Source organism: Diabrotica virgifera, chromosome 8 (assembly GCF_917563875.1).
Source record: "Diabrotica virgifera virgifera chromosome 8, PGI_DIABVI_V3a".
Lineage (NCBI taxonomy): Eukaryota > Metazoa > Arthropoda > Insecta > Coleoptera > Chrysomelidae > Diabrotica > Diabrotica virgifera.
The window spans coordinates 76,606,127-76,624,394 of NC_065450.1; the positions used below are offsets into that span (position 1 = coordinate 76,606,127).

General features: G+C 31.2%; 1 protein-coding gene across 2 annotated transcripts in view; it reads right to left on the bottom strand.

Moving 5' to 3' along the window:
- Positions 1–18,268, bottom strand: part of LOC126889324 (integral membrane protein 2C) — a 94,590-nt gene that overhangs the window by 21,662 nt on the left and 54,660 nt on the right. Inside the window, exon 3 of one of the 2 annotated variants that reach the window (XM_050657550.1) lies at positions 16,233–16,331. The exons of the other annotated variant lie outside the window; for it this stretch is intronic. Within the exon in view, the coding sequence (XP_050513507.1) occupies positions 16,233–16,331 (99 nt within the window). The remainder of the gene's footprint in view (positions 1–16,232; positions 16,332–18,268) is intronic. 2 annotated transcript variants of the gene reach the window in all.

The following is an 18,268-nucleotide window of genomic DNA, read 5'->3' on the forward strand; positions in this document are numbered from 1 at the left end:
TATAAGTCTATTAATATTAAATCTTTTTAAAATCTGCAGTCGCAAAAAGTGGTGACTTTGGAAGGGTTGGTAAAGGTGGTTTTTGCATGCTATTACAAGATTTAATTGTCAATAGCTCACTTAATTCTTGCCGTAGAAAAATTACTTGCACACCAGGTTCTTGGAAATTAAATAATCTACAATTTCATATTTAAATATTTTTTCGTGTCTCTGATGCTAATCTTGCTATTCTGAAAAAAGGCCATTTGTTTCCAAACTACAAAAATTCGTTATTCGCTTTTAACTCCATTTTTTTAAAAACTAATCATTCTAAGCCGGTGAAACTTCTAAAACCTATTAATAATACATAAATAAAAAAGACCAAATAAGCTTAATGACTAATTTTAATTAGGGTGGTGATTAGGGGGTTGCTTGCGATCACTTTTCACTGAAAAAAATGGGGACTAGCATTCTTTTTATTATAAGTCACTTAATTTTTGAGCTAGAGACTTTTTTTTTATTTATGAAGATAGATATTTTTAAATACTTTAAATTAGTTTGAACAAGTTGTCCTCGAAAAATGCATAGTTTTTCCGTCCTTTGACTTTTAAACTACAATAGTTAGCATTTGACGAAATAGAGCCAACATATAATAAGGTATAGTTCGATTACTATTGGTCTTAAAGAATATTAAAAAAAAAAGGTTTTGTATATTTGTTCAAAAGGTACATTTTTGTTAAGTAAAGTTGTTTTGATAAAACGAAAACTTTTGGAGTTATTAGCAGAAATCTTATTAAAAACATTGATTTTTTCGATATAAAACTAACACTTTCGATAGCGAATAACTCGAAAACTGTCAATTTTAACAAAAAAATGTATAGATCGTTTTTTGCTTAGAATGAACATTTTTACCAACTTTTGCGATTAAAATATAATAAAAAATTTTCACCCCCGTGATGGGGTGGCAACCGCCCCCATTGTAAAAACGCCTTTCGGCATGATATAGATTTTGATCCTTGGACTATCCACTACTTATTCTCAAATTTTCAAGCAAATATATCAATTCTGTAAAAATTGAGAGGTTTTGTTCTATTGTAAGCTTCATTACTTGGACTAAAAAGAGATATTCGGATAATTCAAAAAACAAAGCTTTAGTGATACCTCCAGGATAATACAAAACTAGTATAAAACAAAATCAGCCCTAAACATTTTTCCACAAAATTTTTTAAAGTTAGGAGAAAATACAACGCTTCCATTCACCCCCGTATAATGCCATCTAAGCAAAATTTTTTGTTACCGGAATAATAACAAACGACATCAATACATGTAGGTACCTACAAACTGATTCAAGAATCTTGAAAATCGGAGTACAAATAATAAAGTTATAGTCAAACTTAATCAAAAATTTTGGGTGGCGGAATTTTGCGCCGGTGAGTGTATTTTCTTTAATTTAACTTTAGTCCATTTACTCACGAATTTTGTTTCTAATTTAAAAAAGAATGTGTGTGTACTTTGTACGCACGTAAGAAGTTATACTTCTATTATTATGTCAACGAAATTAATATACGTAACAGGTTATTTGTATTTTATTTAACTATTAAACTACTTTCTTCACCTACCACTTTTAAAAAATTTTTATTAAAACTATACCAAAAATATTAAAAAAAAAAAGAATATGAATCGTCCCGGATTTGAACCCGGGACCTCTTGATCTCCGGCCACACGCTCTACCACTGAGCTATATACCTTTTGCTTTGACAGGTTACAAGATTTCTCATACATACTGACAAATTTAAGTGAAGTATACAAAAATACTTTAAATATACTTACTATTATTATAAACTATCTTATTCCCGAGGAAGACAAATCCAAAGACACAAAAGTTATAATCAAGACCTCTCGATCTCTGGCCGAATGCTATACCAAATACGCTACGAGGACTGTGTCGGTATCGGTTCGAACGTACGTAATGACAATTCACGGTAACAAACAGACAAGGTGATGTATAATAAATATACAATAAAATGTTTTAATAATACTCATCTTACTCCTGAGGAAGACAAATCCAAAGACACAAAAATTATAATAAATATATTTACTAAAAACACTAATATATTCTTTTCACACCAAAATGGTGTATGTACCAAGTCTGTCGATCCAGTAGAAGCAGAGTTGTAGTAAAGTTGATAAAAAAATCACCCCCTAATTAGCATCCCAAATGAAATTAATAGTTATCGCTTCACAAGTTACTTTACTTACTGTTTATATGATCTGTAAGTTTCGTCGGTTCAAAATGCTTATTTTTGAAAAAATTTGGTTTTAAAGTAAATTTTTGAATTTTTGAGCTTGCTCGTAACTTGAAGACACGCAAATGTGCATCGAGCCTAAGATGCAATCCACGTGGCAAGCTGAAAATTGAACTAAGGCTCAATGCACACTTGCATGTTTTCAAGTTGCATGCACGTTGCTTGTTTTCAAGCCAAGTTTCCCGTCAACACACATTTGAGCGGTTTCTCGGCGTCAATATACGCCAGAAATGAACAGCTCTATACGTTGAAATCCATCGCGCGGTCAACGTGTACTCACTGATTACCCAGCACAGTATGCCAAACCGCCTGACTTGTTTTCAAGCAGCGTGCACGTGGCGGCGAAGCAGTGGCGTGCAGTGCCTGATTACAACTCATGTACTGCCGAACTGCCAGCGATCGCACGCTGCTTGCCCGTGGCTTGAAAAGACGCAAATGTGTATCGAACCTAAGACTCAATTGTGCAACGCGTATGTTTTGTAAGCTAAGCTTAAGGGACGTCTTACGCTTAAGATCTGTTGGTGCAACCAGGCATTAATAGCGGCAAAATAATAATTTAATTTATCGAAATGAAATCCAAGAGAAATATTTTCTATTCTCTATTGTGTTATATTTTGAACGGCATTTTATTAATAAAATCGAGAATGCCTTCAACCATTTTCAATGATCTCTGTAAAAGCCAATTATTGAAATTTCAATAATTATGATAGAAGCTGATAAAATAATTTAATAATACAATATTAAGTATAATTTATGTAATACTAACAACAAAAGATTAGTAGATTATTAAATTAAATAAGTTAAAACTAAAATTAAATAGTTAAAAAAAACGTTATAATAAATATGTATAAATATTTTGGGATTCTTTTGTCAATATAAAATGAAAAAGGTGTATTATCTAGGTTGTAAAGTGTCAAAAGTCCGGGTGTAATATCCTGTCAAATTTTTGCTATTTTATTAAATTTTTAATAACCCCGTAGATAATTTTTATTTCTGTAAATATCTTCCAACGAAATTATTTTGTCGAGACTCATCTACTTAGAATATCAGTGATAAGTGTTATTTCTAGGGAGTACTATTGAGTACTGGCATATAATACTCCCTTAAAAGTACCTACCCAACTTGGTCTTTTGACCAAATCGCCGCCGGTCATTGTTTGCAAATATAGAAAATAATCCCTTAAAAGGTACGACCGAAAAATGATCTTGTTACACAGTGGGACGAATTGCTGAAAACGTGGTCAAAAATCAAAATATCAATTTGGATATGAATGTGTACGACAAGGTTTTCAACCTTGCTGACTACGAATTTGATGTCAAAATTAAAAAAATTCAAAATGGCCGATTCAATATGGCGGTCCAAATTTCATACAATTCGATTTATTTGGGCATAAATAGGCACTGTAAAGTTCATAAAATGTGGTATCGCTGAATACAAATTTTGATATCAAAATTTGCATATTCTGAAGGGCAGGTCCTAAATGACGGAACGAAATTTACAAAAATTTAGAACAATTAGACATAACGGTATACTATACGGTTTTTCACTTCTCGGTGGTAAAAAGTACGGTGTACTATCTCGAAAATCTTAAAATGGTGGATCCAAAATGTTTCGGTTATAGTTTCTACACTCTCTATGTTGAACTAGACTATTACGCCCTATATCGCTGGCACCTATGATTAATGCGATTCCTAATATATTTCCAGTGAAAATGGATAACTCTTTGATAAGTGTTGGCGATACAATTTTTTTATATACGTGTCCGCGAAGATTATAACTCCCAAAACAATTATTTCCCTTTCTGTTTCTGTTTCTGCCGACGAAAACAATTATTTCTGAGAACTTTTTAGTAATTATAATTTTCGTGGACCCACAAACAGAAATAATGTTTTTTGCTGATACTCCTCAAAAAATAAATTTTTTCGTTAACACTTTATTAGGGATTATAATTTTCACAATCGTATAATCGAAAAAATATTTTTCGCGGCGTTCACTGAGAGTTCTATTCTTAACGGCATTTTTCGGAGTTATACTTTTCATAGTCGGCGGCAATATATTTTCCGGATTCAAAAATGTTGTATTTTTCATTAATTAATTCATTAATTTTTTCTAATTCTTCGGTTGTTAAGCGGACAGGACAACATTTCTGATTAGTCGGCAGTAGATTTACTGGATTCTGTGATTTCAATATTAGGCAGTATGTATATGATATAAAAAATTTATAAAATTTTTTTTTTCTAATAGATATCACTAATTTATCATTCACAAATTAACTTAACACCAAATATAAGATGTATTAGTAACCACCAGTTTTATCTAGTGTAGTTAGTATACCTTACTAAGCCTCATAAAGCTTATTAAATATAGAAGATAAGATAAATTACAAAAGGAAATAACTTTAAGACCAAATGAACCACAACTTCAACTAATTTCCATACTGTAAAAGGTTATTGTTCTTTTTGAGTTCAAGATAATATGAAATTGGGAATAAATTATTCACTTTGTGAGAAAGATATTTCCAAATTTGTTCGAGAAAGCAAAAAACCAAGATCAACAAGAAAAGGATGAGAAGATCAAGATGAAACGCAGTTTGAATTTACAGATGCATTGGGAACTAGAGAAGCACTTTTTGCATTGAATGTTTTGCTAAATAATAATCCCAGATCAAACTGCAAACTTCGGTAACGGGATCAAAGTGTTACTTCACCAAATCAGTATTGTCATGATCGACTATAATGCATAATATGAATACTTCTATAACTGTTATGCTAAGTAACAAATCAAATCCCCGTTCGGCGCCTATGTCAGGAATGCTGTGATATGGTCTGGCCAAACAGCGACATATGGCACCTCAAGTTCCCGTATGTGTGGTCGGTCCCAGGCTTGTGTATACAGGGTGTCCCAGACTAATTTAGCCACGCTATATCTCTTAAACGAATAGAGATTTTCGAATGGGACAAAAAGTGATATATTTATTCTACTTGTAATACACTTTAATATGGCGTACAAAAAAATCATCCCCTAAATATTCATCCCTTAGTTGCAACCCCTAACTTTAATTTTTTTAATAGCACCCTGTATATTTTTTTATAGTTTTGGATGTGGTCTTTTATCGTCTATTCAACACATTTTTTGAAAATAAAATCGGTTTGTAAATAACCAAGACACTATCAGGTTATTTTTGTTAATTGTGTGTCCCAGACTAATTTATCCAGGCTATATTTCTTAAACGAATAGAGATTTTCGAATGGGACAAAAACTGATCTATTCCATTTGTAATACACTATCATATGGCGTAGAAAAAATTCATCCCCTAAATATTCATCCCTAACTTACAGGGTGCTATTAAAAAAATAAAGTTAGGGGTTGTAACTAAGGGATGAATATTCAGGGGATAATTTTTTTTCTACGCCATACTAAAGTGTATTACAAATGTAATAGATCAGTTTTTGTCCCATTCGAAAATCTCTCTTCGTTTAAGAAATATAGCCTGGATAAGTTAGTCTGGGACACATAATTAACAAAACTAAACTGATATTTTCTTGGTTATTTACGAACCGATTTTATTTTCAAAAAATGTGTTGAATAGACGATAGAAGACTACATCCAAAACTAAAAACAATATACAGGGTGCTATTAAAAAAATGAAAGTTAGGGGTTGTAACTAAGGGATGAATATTTAGGGGATGATATTTTTCTACGCCATATTAAAGTGTATTACAAGTAGAATAGACCACTTTTTATCCTATTCGAAAATCTCTATTCGTTTAAGAGATATAGCGTGGCTAAATTAGTCTGGGACACCCTGTATAGTTTAATGTACCCAGATGTAGGTAGAATACAAAGACAGTATTTTTAAAAGACTAAAGACTAAGTTTTCACTCTAATGGCATATAAAACAACATAATGTTACTCTACATCCCACCAGACTGAAAACAATGGGAACCTTCTCTGGTTACACCTCCTAGTTTGATTTACATATTTACTCTGATTGGAGTACGAAGGGAACCATTCTCGTTGGAACTTTACCGCGCTGAGCAGATGGGACGTGAATTATAAATTGTAAAATTCCCTCATCTTCCTTAGTCTCAGCATCCGTATGGCTTGCAAATTGTAGAAGCCTCGGAGGTGTAACCAGAGAAGGTTCCCATTGTTTTCAGTCTGGTGGGATGTAGAGTAGGGTGGAACGAAAAATTCGAAGTCATTATTTTTTATGGGGCTAGTGCGAAAAAGTTGTGTTTTGATGTATAATTAAACTGTAAAAAATCTTTTTTGTATTGGACCCTATCTTCAGGTTCCATATTAAATTTAAATTTTTGGAAATATCAAAAAAAATAAAATTTTAAAAATTTATTTTTTATCAGTTCTTTGAATCTAAATAATTGCTTTATGATACAATATACATTTTAAGATTGGTATTTGATTTTTTCTGAAGATATTAATATATTAAAAACAATTTACGAGCATATCAAAAACTGCAAATATAAATTGTAGCAATATAATTAACCCTATATTTAAGTAATTTTGTTAAAACAAAACAGGCATGTTTGTTAAAACAAAACAAACATGTTTGTTTTGTTGTTATTTTTTTTAACCCTCTAGATTTAAGTAATTATTGTATATTATAATTGAAAGAAAAGAAAAAAAAAAGAGAAAAAAAAAAAAGAAAAAAAAAAAAAAAGAGAGAAAAAAAAAAGAGAAAAAAGAGAGAAAGAAAACGAAGAAAAAAAACTAAGAAGATGTAAACCTCCGCGAAGTGGAATCGGGTTTATGTCTTAGCGTAGTAAAAAAACAATTAAAAAAAAAACATATTAAAAATATATATAAAAAAAATATATATATACAAAAAAAAAATAAACATAATATACAAAAAAAAATATTTACATCCAAAATAATGTATTTATTTAGATAGTAGTATGTTAGTTTATTATGTACATATATTTAGAATTAAACATAAAAAAAATTCCTCTGATTGAAAAAAAAAATATTTGTTTTTAAAATAAAATGTCTGGCTAATTGGCTCAGCCAAGGCCATCAAATTCACACAAAAAAAAAAAAAAAAAAGATTGGTATTCTGATGTTGTGTTAAAAAACGGCATAATATTTCTAGACTGCAACTTTGAACGACTAAAGCCATCCCTTGATTCTGGTCCACAAACAGCAGCTGATGCTTAAGTTACTAACTTAACAGTTCTTTCCACGGATTTTGTATGACAAGAGCAGTTTAAGACACCTATGTTATTGTAATTCCCAGAGTCAATCATATCCCGTACATCTTCATTGGGAATATGTTTTAGCAAAGGAGGAGCCGCAGCCGTGACTTTGAATCCAGAAATAGAAATTAAGTCATTATAATCTGCAGCACTAAAATTTAATGTTGGTATTTTGAATCTCCGAATCTTTTTTTCTTTCTGACTTTCTGTAGCTTTTGGTACTCTGCGTAGTCCTAGCTCCCGTATATGTTTTCATTCATCTTTCATCATACCGAGTAATACATTTTCGGGATGGGCAAAATAAGCATTCCTTTGGATAACGGCATCGACAATTTTTCTTTGGTCAACTGATAGAAATCGTGAATAATGGATAATTCGCCATAAATGTTTTGAACCATCAGAATAGCTAGGATACAGATTTATATAAAACCAAACTGGTGCATACACTTTTTGGATGAAACTTACTAACATAATTAATTGGGGGCTGGGATATTCAGTTCCAACATACAATCGAAACAACCGATTATCAACTGTCAGCCACCTTGCGTGTGATATTTTCTCAGGTTTTTTAAGACTCAAATCATTAGGACATTTTCCCGCAGCAACTGCTTGACTGATTTGGTACAAGTATTTCTGATCGGTACTAAGGTCTGTTGTGTCTAATAGGTAATATTGCTAGGTTGTTTTCTGTTGCGACAAAATCGACAACAGCCTTCTCTTCACAGCGTTCCAGAAGTTTCCCTATTGGCCCTGAAAAACCAAGTGGTCCACTGGTGCGTCCATCTAACTGTTGAATTAAATCACGTAGAGCCCGTAGAGGTAGCTCGTTGCAATGAAATAAGCATACTAGCCATTGAAGTGAAGTGCCGCAATATTTGTGACGTAGATGGTTGGAGTGTAACTGTTGACAAAGGAGCAATGAATTCTTCTTCATGATCATCTGCATCAGAAGAATTTGAGTCAGACAAGCTGCTACTTATGGAAGGATTAGAGGAATCAATGGTACATGCTTTAAGAACAATTTCGTCAGTATTATATTTCTGAGAACTTGCCTTTGCCTTCATGGTTCTTTACATTTTCTTCCTTATTCCTGCAGATGCTGCAATATCCACCGGTTCAATTGTCATTTTTCGACAGGATCGTTGATCTTGAAGACAAACTCACTTATTTTGTGATACTTTCTTGATTTTATCACAAGTACACACACACAGTTCCAGTCATGTTGCACTGGCAAGCCGCGATATTCAATAACTTTTTACACTCCTTTCGAAACTGGCAAATCTTTTCTATTTATGAATCAGATGCTTGCTGAGTTTTTGTGTATCTATCACTTAAGATTTTGATACTCTGTATAAAAATATTTTTAATCATATCTTGAATGCACTTATGCGATAATGTTGGAGTAGAAGCATTTATTCATATTTGTTCTACTTTCGTTGCAACGGTATTCAAGACGTCGCGTCGGCCATATATGGATCTTTATTATTATTTGTCAACTTAAGTTTATTACGAATAAAGAGAAAGCACTTTAGAATGGCACACTTAGTTGGTAAAACACGATCATTGAAATTTGATCAGAGCCATATTGATTTTTTCGACAAATGTAATTTTTTTGTTTTGTCATTTTTCAAGTCCAATATGGAACCTCAAGATATTTTTTTATTTCAAAATGCTCTCGCACCAATTATTTTCATCACCTGACATAACTTTTAAACGATAGCCACAATAATTTTTCTTTTCTTTTATTTTTTTGATTTTTTTCGTTCCACCCTAATGTAGAGTAACATTATGTTGTTTTATATGCCATTAGAGTGAAACTTAGTCTTTTGCTAGCAGTTGCCGCTAGGGCATCTATGCCATTTCGTTCGTTGTAATCAGGGACTGCACGCCGGGGTTTGTTTTGGTTGGATCAGAGAGAGCAGCATATGTGCCTCCTGATGAGAGACTAAGTTTCGAAACCTGTAGAGGTGCTTGCTGCACTCTCTGATTGGACTAGAATATGGTGCGGCTGTATTTTCGTTTTGCAACGTAATTGAAAATGGTTATTCATTTTTGCCAGTATTTTTAGTTAGTTAACGTGGAACCTCTGTTTAAGATACTCGAAATATACGTCTTTACCAGCCACAGTAATTTTCTTGTAGAAACCCTAAACCCCTAAGATTAATTATTAATATTATACTATATTTAATTGGCTTCCCAACGAATAGTAATGTTAAAATTGGCGCCCAACGTGGGGATGATATTTGAGAAAATTACGGTGCGATAAATTAAATTTTTGCTGCATTTCAGTAATGTTAAAGTTATTTTTTTTTTGAGTGAATTTGATGGCCTTGGCCGAGCCAATTAGCCAGACATTTTGTTATTTTAAAAACAAACAAATTTGATTTTTCAATCAGAGGAATTTTTTCTGTATTTCTAACTCTAAATACATAACAAACTAACATTATTATCTACAATTATTATCTAAATAATACTCTTTGGTTGTTCATTTTTTTTGTAAATTTTTATTTTTTTTTTGTACTTTTTTTGCATTTTTTTTATATTGTTAATTTGTTTTTTTATTAATTTTTTATTGTTATTTTTTATAAATTGTTTTTTTTTACTACGCTAAGACGTAAACCCGATTCATCCTCGCGGAGGTTTACATCTTCTTAGTTTTTTTTTTGCTTTTTTATTTTTTCTGTTTTTTTTTCTTTTTCTTTTTTTTTGTTCTTTTCTTTTTTCAATTATAATATACAATAATTACTTCAATCTACAGGATTTAAAACAAAATAACAACAAAACAAACATGTTTGTTTTGTTTTAACAAACATGCCTGCTTTGTTTTAACAAAATTTCTTAAATACAGGGTAAATTTTATTGCTACAATCTATATTTACAGTTTTTGATATGTTCGTAAATTGTTTTTAATATATTAATATCTTCAGAAAATATCAAATTGTTCAGATAGACGGGAAGTGGAATTTTTAATATATTAAGATTATCATAAAATTTGTTTATATTTACTGATTGATGTGAACATTCGAGGAGAATATGTAGTAGATTACCTTCTTTTCCACACTCACAGTTAGGTGACTCTGTGAGACCCAAACTGTACATATGAAGGGGGGTAAGAGCATGATTACATCTCAATCTATTTATAACTCTTATGAAATGGCGATTTGATACAGAATAAAACCATCTTTTAATGGGAATTTCAGGGAATTAAATGTTAAAGTTAGTTAATTAATTTAATACAACACCCATACGAGAAATATTCGAAAAAAGTCAAAATGTTCGTATCATGTGCCCGAATTTTTTAGTATACGATATACAATATGGTTTTTAATTTTATATTGACAGAATCCCAATTATTGTTAAAAGCGTTAAAAACAAGGAAAACATCTATGGCGTAAAACAATTTTTTTATTAATTAAAAATGGCTTTATAATATACACAACAAAAAGTATCGCATAATTTTTGAAACAGGAAAAAATTTAAAAAATAATTTTTAATTTTTAGCAGAATGTTATAATACTCGTCTATTGTCTTCTTTAGGTGTCTAAAAACCCATAACATTTCAAATTAAAGCGTGCTTTTGCCGAAAAAAGCAGTGAACAAAACGTTGTTAAAGGAGAATATTTATTTTGGACATTTTTGTGTTAGAGAATTTGATCTGCGCACTATGTCTGCTTGATTTTTCAATGAGGAGGTGCGCTCTTATAAAAAATGAGCAATATACCGTCAGAACAAGCAGAATTGTAAGAACATTGAAAAATCAAGCAGACATAGTGCACAGATCAAAATTCTCGTTTTAGCAACGTTTTGTTTACTGTTTTTTTTTCTGCCAAAACATGTTTCAATTTTAGTCTAAGAGCTAGTGAACCCGACTAACGGTCGTCCTGTAAGGCTAGAAATTTGTCTAGTGATAATTCATAGCACACCAAGGCTAAAAACCATGACCTGGCAGGCATCAGCCGTGCACGTGTATCTACCAGGTGAATCGGAAAGTGCAAATTTAGGGGGTAAAATAAACTTTCTCCTGTAAGGTTTAAATTTAAGTATGTGTTTAAGTAAGTCATTTAGAAGAAATGTGTACAATGACAGGCGATTCTGAAGAGCATAAGACCTTGCCAGGCGAGGGGAAAGATTAGGGGTTTCTCCTAAAATTATTCTTTTTGCATCGAACAATTTTTTTTTAGGTTTATTGAATCATTCCAAACAAAAAAGGTCTTTAGTGATTTTTCTCTTAAGTTAATAGTTTTTGTTATATAAGCGATTGAAAATTTTGAAAATTGCGAAATCGGCCATTTTTAACCCTAACTCGGACATTTATCTAAAAATTTCAGTGTTGCCAAGGTACGTAGATATTCTTTAAACATTGATTGATGAAATCCCGAAGAGTTTTTTGCAATAAAATATGGAAAACACCTTTGTTTTTTTAATTGCTAATCAAGCGGGCGCGACACTGTAGTATAAGTAAGGAAGTTTGAGTTTGCATAAATTTATTATCTCGAGAACGGGAAAATTTCAAGAGAAATCCTCAGACAGGTCGATTTTTATTTTTGAATTAGGACTTTTTCTCATATATATAATACTAGTGACGTCATCCATCTGGGCGTGATGACGTAATCGATGATTTTTTTAAATAAGAGTAGGGGTTGTGTGATAGCTCATTTGAAAGGTTATTTAATTCTCTATTCAGTAATATAAACATTAACACAATTATTTATACAGGGTGTACAAAAAATTTTTTTCTTCTATTTGTCAAATTTAATCAAAGGTAATTTAATAAAAAAAAATTTTTGTACACCCTCTATAAATAATTATATTAATGTTTATATTAGTGAATAGAGAATTAAATAACCTTTCAAATGAGCTGTCACACAATTCCTACTCTCATTTAAAAAAATCATCGATTACGTCATCACGCTCAGATGGATGACGTCACTAGTATTATATATATGCCAAAAAGTCCTAATTTAAAAATAAAAATCGACCTGTCTGAGGATTTCTCTTGAAATTTGCCCATTCTCGAGATAATGAATTTATGTCAACTCAAACGTCCTCACTTATACTACAGTGTCGCGCCCGCTTGATTAGCAATTAAAAAACAAAGGGGTTTCCGATATCGTATTGCAAAAAACTCTTTGGGATTTCATCAATCAATGTTTGAAGAATATCTACCTACCTTGGCAACTTTGAAATTTTTAGATAAATGTCCGATTTATGGTTAAAAATGGCCGATTTCGCAATTTTCAAAATTTTCAAACGCTTATATAACAAAAACTATTAACTTAAGAGAAAAATCACTAAAGACCTTTTGTGTTTGGAATGATTCAAAAAACTGAAAAAAAATTTGTTCGATGCAAAAAAAATAATTTTAGGAAAAACCCCCAATCTTTCCCCTCGCCTGGCAAGGTCTTATGCTCTTCAGAATCGCCTGTCATTGTACACATTTCTTCCAAATGACCCACTCAAACACATACTTAAATTTAAACTTTACAGGAGAAAGTTTATGTTACCCCCCAAATTTGCACTTTTCGATTCACCTGGTAGATACACGTGCACCGCTGATGCCTGCCAGGCCATGGTATTTAGCCTTGGTGTGCTATGAATTATCACTAGAAAAAGTTCTAGCCTTACAGGACGACCGTTAGTCGGAGGGTTCACTAGTAGTCTGGGCTGATTATCGGAGAATAGGCCATTTTTGGGAAAAGTTATTTACCAGCAATTTTATTCCTGAAATCGAATCCTATGATTGTATATATTAATAATATAGATATGCAAAGTCCGCAGATAATGTGCTACTTTTTTTATAAACAAAATGGCGCCCGAAAATCGTGTTTTTTTCAATTTTTGCTCTATAACTCCAAAGATTTTAACTTTAGACCAAAAACACCCAAATAAAAATTCACCGCAATTAAATTCTGCATAGAGACGTGTTTTTTCCGATTTAATTCGACGAAAGCTTTCCCCGGAAAAAGCGGGTTTTTCCAACAAAATCTTTAATTTTCAACTAAAGTTTTAGATAAGTAGTTGTTAATCAATAATTAAATAACTTGTTAACGTAAAATCCCTTCCCGGATATATTATATTTCCAGAAGCCGATGGAAATTGAATGAACAGTTTAGCAACAATTGAAATGTTAATTAAAAATTTACGGTCGCTATAGTAACGACAATAATTATGATGCATAAGAATAACTATGATTTTTTCATAAAAAGACACTATACCTATCTAATGTACTTTACAGAATTGAAATTGGACTATTTAAGCGGCCTCAGGAATATTTTAAAATTATAAACAATTTTTTGGCTTATAAACAAATAAAATATCTCGGGAAATGTCAAACTAAATTAAATTGTGAAAACGTTATTCGAAAGACAGCGGCAGGACGATTCTTTTAAAAGAAAAAACGTTTAATTATGACGAGTGATTCCTGAGATACAACCGATCAAAGTTGACCGGAATTTACGGCTTTTTATTTTTGTCCTCTTTCTCCACACCAATTTTCATATCTTTAAAATCCTCATAACATATAATATTATAATAAAAACTATCGATAATACGTGTGAAAATTGCCAAAAATAGCAAAATTCCAATCAAAAATTAGGTTGGAGAAAATGTAACCCTCAAAGTTCAAAATCGGTATACGTTAAAAAAAATGCATTTTCTCGGCTTCCCATGGAGCAATTTCCTTCATTCTTTTTTTGTTCCCAAGTAACTCGAGTAGGACCATCGAACTAACGCATTATTAAATGTCAAACTTGCTTTTGTTTCGTTATAATAAATTAATTTATTTATTATAACACAGTATTTTAATTTGTTTAAATAAAAATTGTTTAAATAATTATACAGCTTTCAAATGAGAATATTTATGTTTTTAACTTTAAAAGGTACACTTGTAGTAAGTTTATCTAAAAAAAAGGCTACAACTGGAAAAAATTTGTAATTTTCTTTTCTTATAAATAAATTAATCTATTATAACAAAACAAAAGCAAGTTTGACATTTAATAATGCGTTAGTTCGATGGCTCTACTCGAGTTATTAGGGAACAAAAAAAGAATGAAGGAAATTACTCCATGGGAAGCCGAGAAAATGCATTTTGTTAACGTATACCGATTTTGAACTTTGAGGGTTACATTTTCTCCAACCTAATTTTTGATTGGAATTTTGCTATTTTTGGCAATTTTCACACGTATTATCGATAGTTTTTATTATAATAATATATGTTATGAGGATTTTAAAGATATGAAAATTGGTGTGGAGAAAGAGGACAAAAATAAAAAGCCGTAAATTCCGGTCAACTTTGATCGGTTGTATCTCAGGAACCACTCGTCATAATTAAACGTTTTTTCTTTTAAAAGAAGGGTCCTGCCGCTGTCTTTCGAATACCGTTTTCACAATTTAATTTAGTTTAATATTTCCCGAGATATTATATTTGTTTATAAACCAAAAAATTGTTTATAATTTTAAAATATTCCTGAGGCCGCTTAAATAGTCCAACTTCAATTCTGTAAAGTACATGAGATAGGTGTAGTGTCTTTTTATGAAAAAATCATGGTTATTCTTATGCATCGTAATTATTGTCGTTATTATAGCGACCGTAAATTTTTAATTAACATTTTAATTGTTGCTAAACAGTTCATTCAATTTCCATAGACTTCTGTAATTATAATATATACGAAAAGGGCTTTTACGTTACCAAGTTACTTAATTATTGATTAACAACTACTTATCTAAAAGTTTAGTTGAAAATTAAAGATTTTGTTGGAAAAACCCGCTTTTTCCGGGGAAAGTTTTCGTCGAAGTAAATCGGAAAAAACACGTCTCTATGCAGAATTTAATTGCGGTGAATTTTTATTTGGGTGTTTTTGGTCTAAAGTTAAAATTTTTGGAGTTATAGAGCCAAAATTGAAAAAAACACGATTTTCGGGCGCCATTTTGTTTATAAAAAAAGTAGCACACTATCTGCGGACTTTGCATATCTATATTATTAATACATACAATAATAAGATTCGATTCCAACAATAAAACTGCTGGTAAATAACTTTTCCTTGTATTTTGCTAATTAGCCCAGAGTATAGCTCTTAGACTATTTGAAATGTTATGGGTTTGTAGACACGTAAAGAAGACGATAGACAAATATTAGACGGCTCTGTACCGTCGCCCCCGTTAGCGAAATTATTCCGATTCGATTTTTTGCACAAACTTACTCAAAAAGAGGTCCTTATAACAAATCCACAGGGTGCCAAGCGGTGCCGTGTTCGAAAAATTGTTTAAACAATTTTTTTTAAAACAAATTCACAAAAATAATTTTTTTCATTTCGAACAAATTTTTTTAGATAACTTGGGCCATTCTGAACAAAAAAAGGCTTTTGTGGACCTTTTTTGCTCAGAATGACCCAAATTATCTAAAAACAAATTTGTTCGAAATAAATTTTTTTTTGTGAATTTGTTAAAAAAAAATTATTAAACAATTTTTTGACCACGGCAACGCCTGGCACCCTGTGGATTTGTTATAAGGACCCCTTTTTGAGCAAGTTTGTGCAAAAAATTCGAATCGGCGGCGACGGTACAGCCCCGTCTATAACATTCTGCTAAAAATTAAAAATTCTTTTTAAATTTTTTTTCTGTTTCAAAAATTATGCTTTTTGTGATTTATACAGGGTCAGTTTTACGCCAAAATAAAATAAACGAAAAACACAAAAACAAATACTGAAAATATCTATTAGAGTACTCAACTACCTACCACATTTCATTGTAATTTTCTGTTGGTAATATTTTATCTAAAAACGCATCAGTATCATCTACTTCTGTCCCGTCATATGCACTTTTCAATTCATTTTTTCTGTAATACCGAAGAAGAAAAAAGATAGCAAAAGAAATTAGGTGCTAAAGCAAAATAGGTATTGTATTTCTATAGGCGAGCGGTTTACCCTTAAAAAGACGCGTAGAAAAGATTATTTTGCATTTATAATGCACCAAACCTTTATTTGATTACCTATATATTTTTTTCTAAGTTCAAATGTATTTTTTTTTTATTTTTCCAAATGTCCGGCAATTAGTGTTATTAACAAATAACAAAAAAAAAACAGGTTCACCAAATTGCTTTGAAGTTAATTTTTCCACCTACCTCTACCGAAAATATACTTTTCCGGATTTGATTGTAGGGAGCAAAGTTGTACTTTTCCTCCCTAGAGAGGAAAAGTAAAAGTGACGTCGTATTTCATTCATGAAATATAATTTATTGACACCCTGTACAATATCTATTTTCTATTACGTAAGTATCTATACATTTTAACGTTTATTTAAAAACACTCTGTATTTTGCAGAATGGTAAAAAACAATAAATTGTTATTCTGATTTACCAATGTTTACATTAATAATTTGACTTATATTTGACAGTTGACAGTTATATTGTACCTACTTGTTGGTTTTAGTTATAATAAATTTAGTTACAAAAATAAATTAAGTAAAAATGAAAAAAATGACTTGTTATTTGAGGAAGGTGGAAAAACCATATGTATAACATGGGAGTAAAGTGCCTTTTCCTCCCTTGAATGATTACTGACCTCCGCTACGCGTCGGGCAGTAAACTTCATTCTCGGGAGGAAAAGTAGCACTTTCCTCCCTTGTTATACAAATAGCTATTTTAGGCGTATCTCATCGAAATAATCACTTTTTCTCTTTTGACAATTTTTCAAAATATGCTCACTTTTTGAGTTATTTGCAATTTTTTGTCGAAGCAATACCTTAGTGATTTTTTAAATTTTTTTCTGAAAAACTATTAAATAAATTATTGCAAAATTCTACAAAAATATAAAAATCTTTACAAGCTTTAAACCTTCAAGTACAAGTAAGAATATTTTGACAATGATAAATGGTTTCTATCTGGCTGAAAACATGGACCCAAATATTTCGATATGCCTTTCGAGCAGTCTACTGTTAAGTGAGAACAGCGGTTGCGGCGATTTTTTTTATTTAAATCTATATTTTTAGCAAGATAAAAATCATTTATCATTTTCAAAATGTTTTAACTTGTACTTGAAGGTTTAAAGATTATAAAGCTTTTTATAAAATTATAAAATAAAAAATCACAGCCAAAAATTTCAAATAACTAGAACAGGCAGCCGTTTTCGAAAAATTACCGGGAGAGAATAGTTATTTATACCCTATTCCACGAACATACGCCTGTTTTGGATTACTTCGACAACGAATATTTTACTGTACAAAATAAGAAGAACGAAAGTAAATTGCAAATTACATTGTTGTTTATTGGAATAATTATTAGCGCCATTTACTTTCGTACTTCTTATGTTGTACAGTAAAATATTCGTTGTCGAAGTAATCCAAAACAGGCGTATGTTCGTGGAATGGCCCATATGATATAAGTGTTAAAAGTACACGTGTAAGGCACGCATGTGAAAGTTTGCAGAATGAGCGATAGCGAGTTCTGCAATTCACATGAGTGCCTTAAAAATGTACTATTTAACACGCATATCATACAATATTTTTTCTACAAACGAAATTACAGGACAATATCTACAAAAACTTTTACTTAAACAGACTGACATTCCAATTTTATATTTTTTTGACATTACGTCAAAACTGCATATACGGTTAATACGAACTGCAGTGCCTTAAAAATTTTTTAAAGCACTAGTGCCTTAAAGTAGCATTTTTAACGCTCGTATGGAGTGCTAAAAATTGCATTTTTAACACGGTTGTAGAAAAAAGTGTTTATTTCGACGCATTACTTTACGCATAAAAAATTTCTTCCGATGC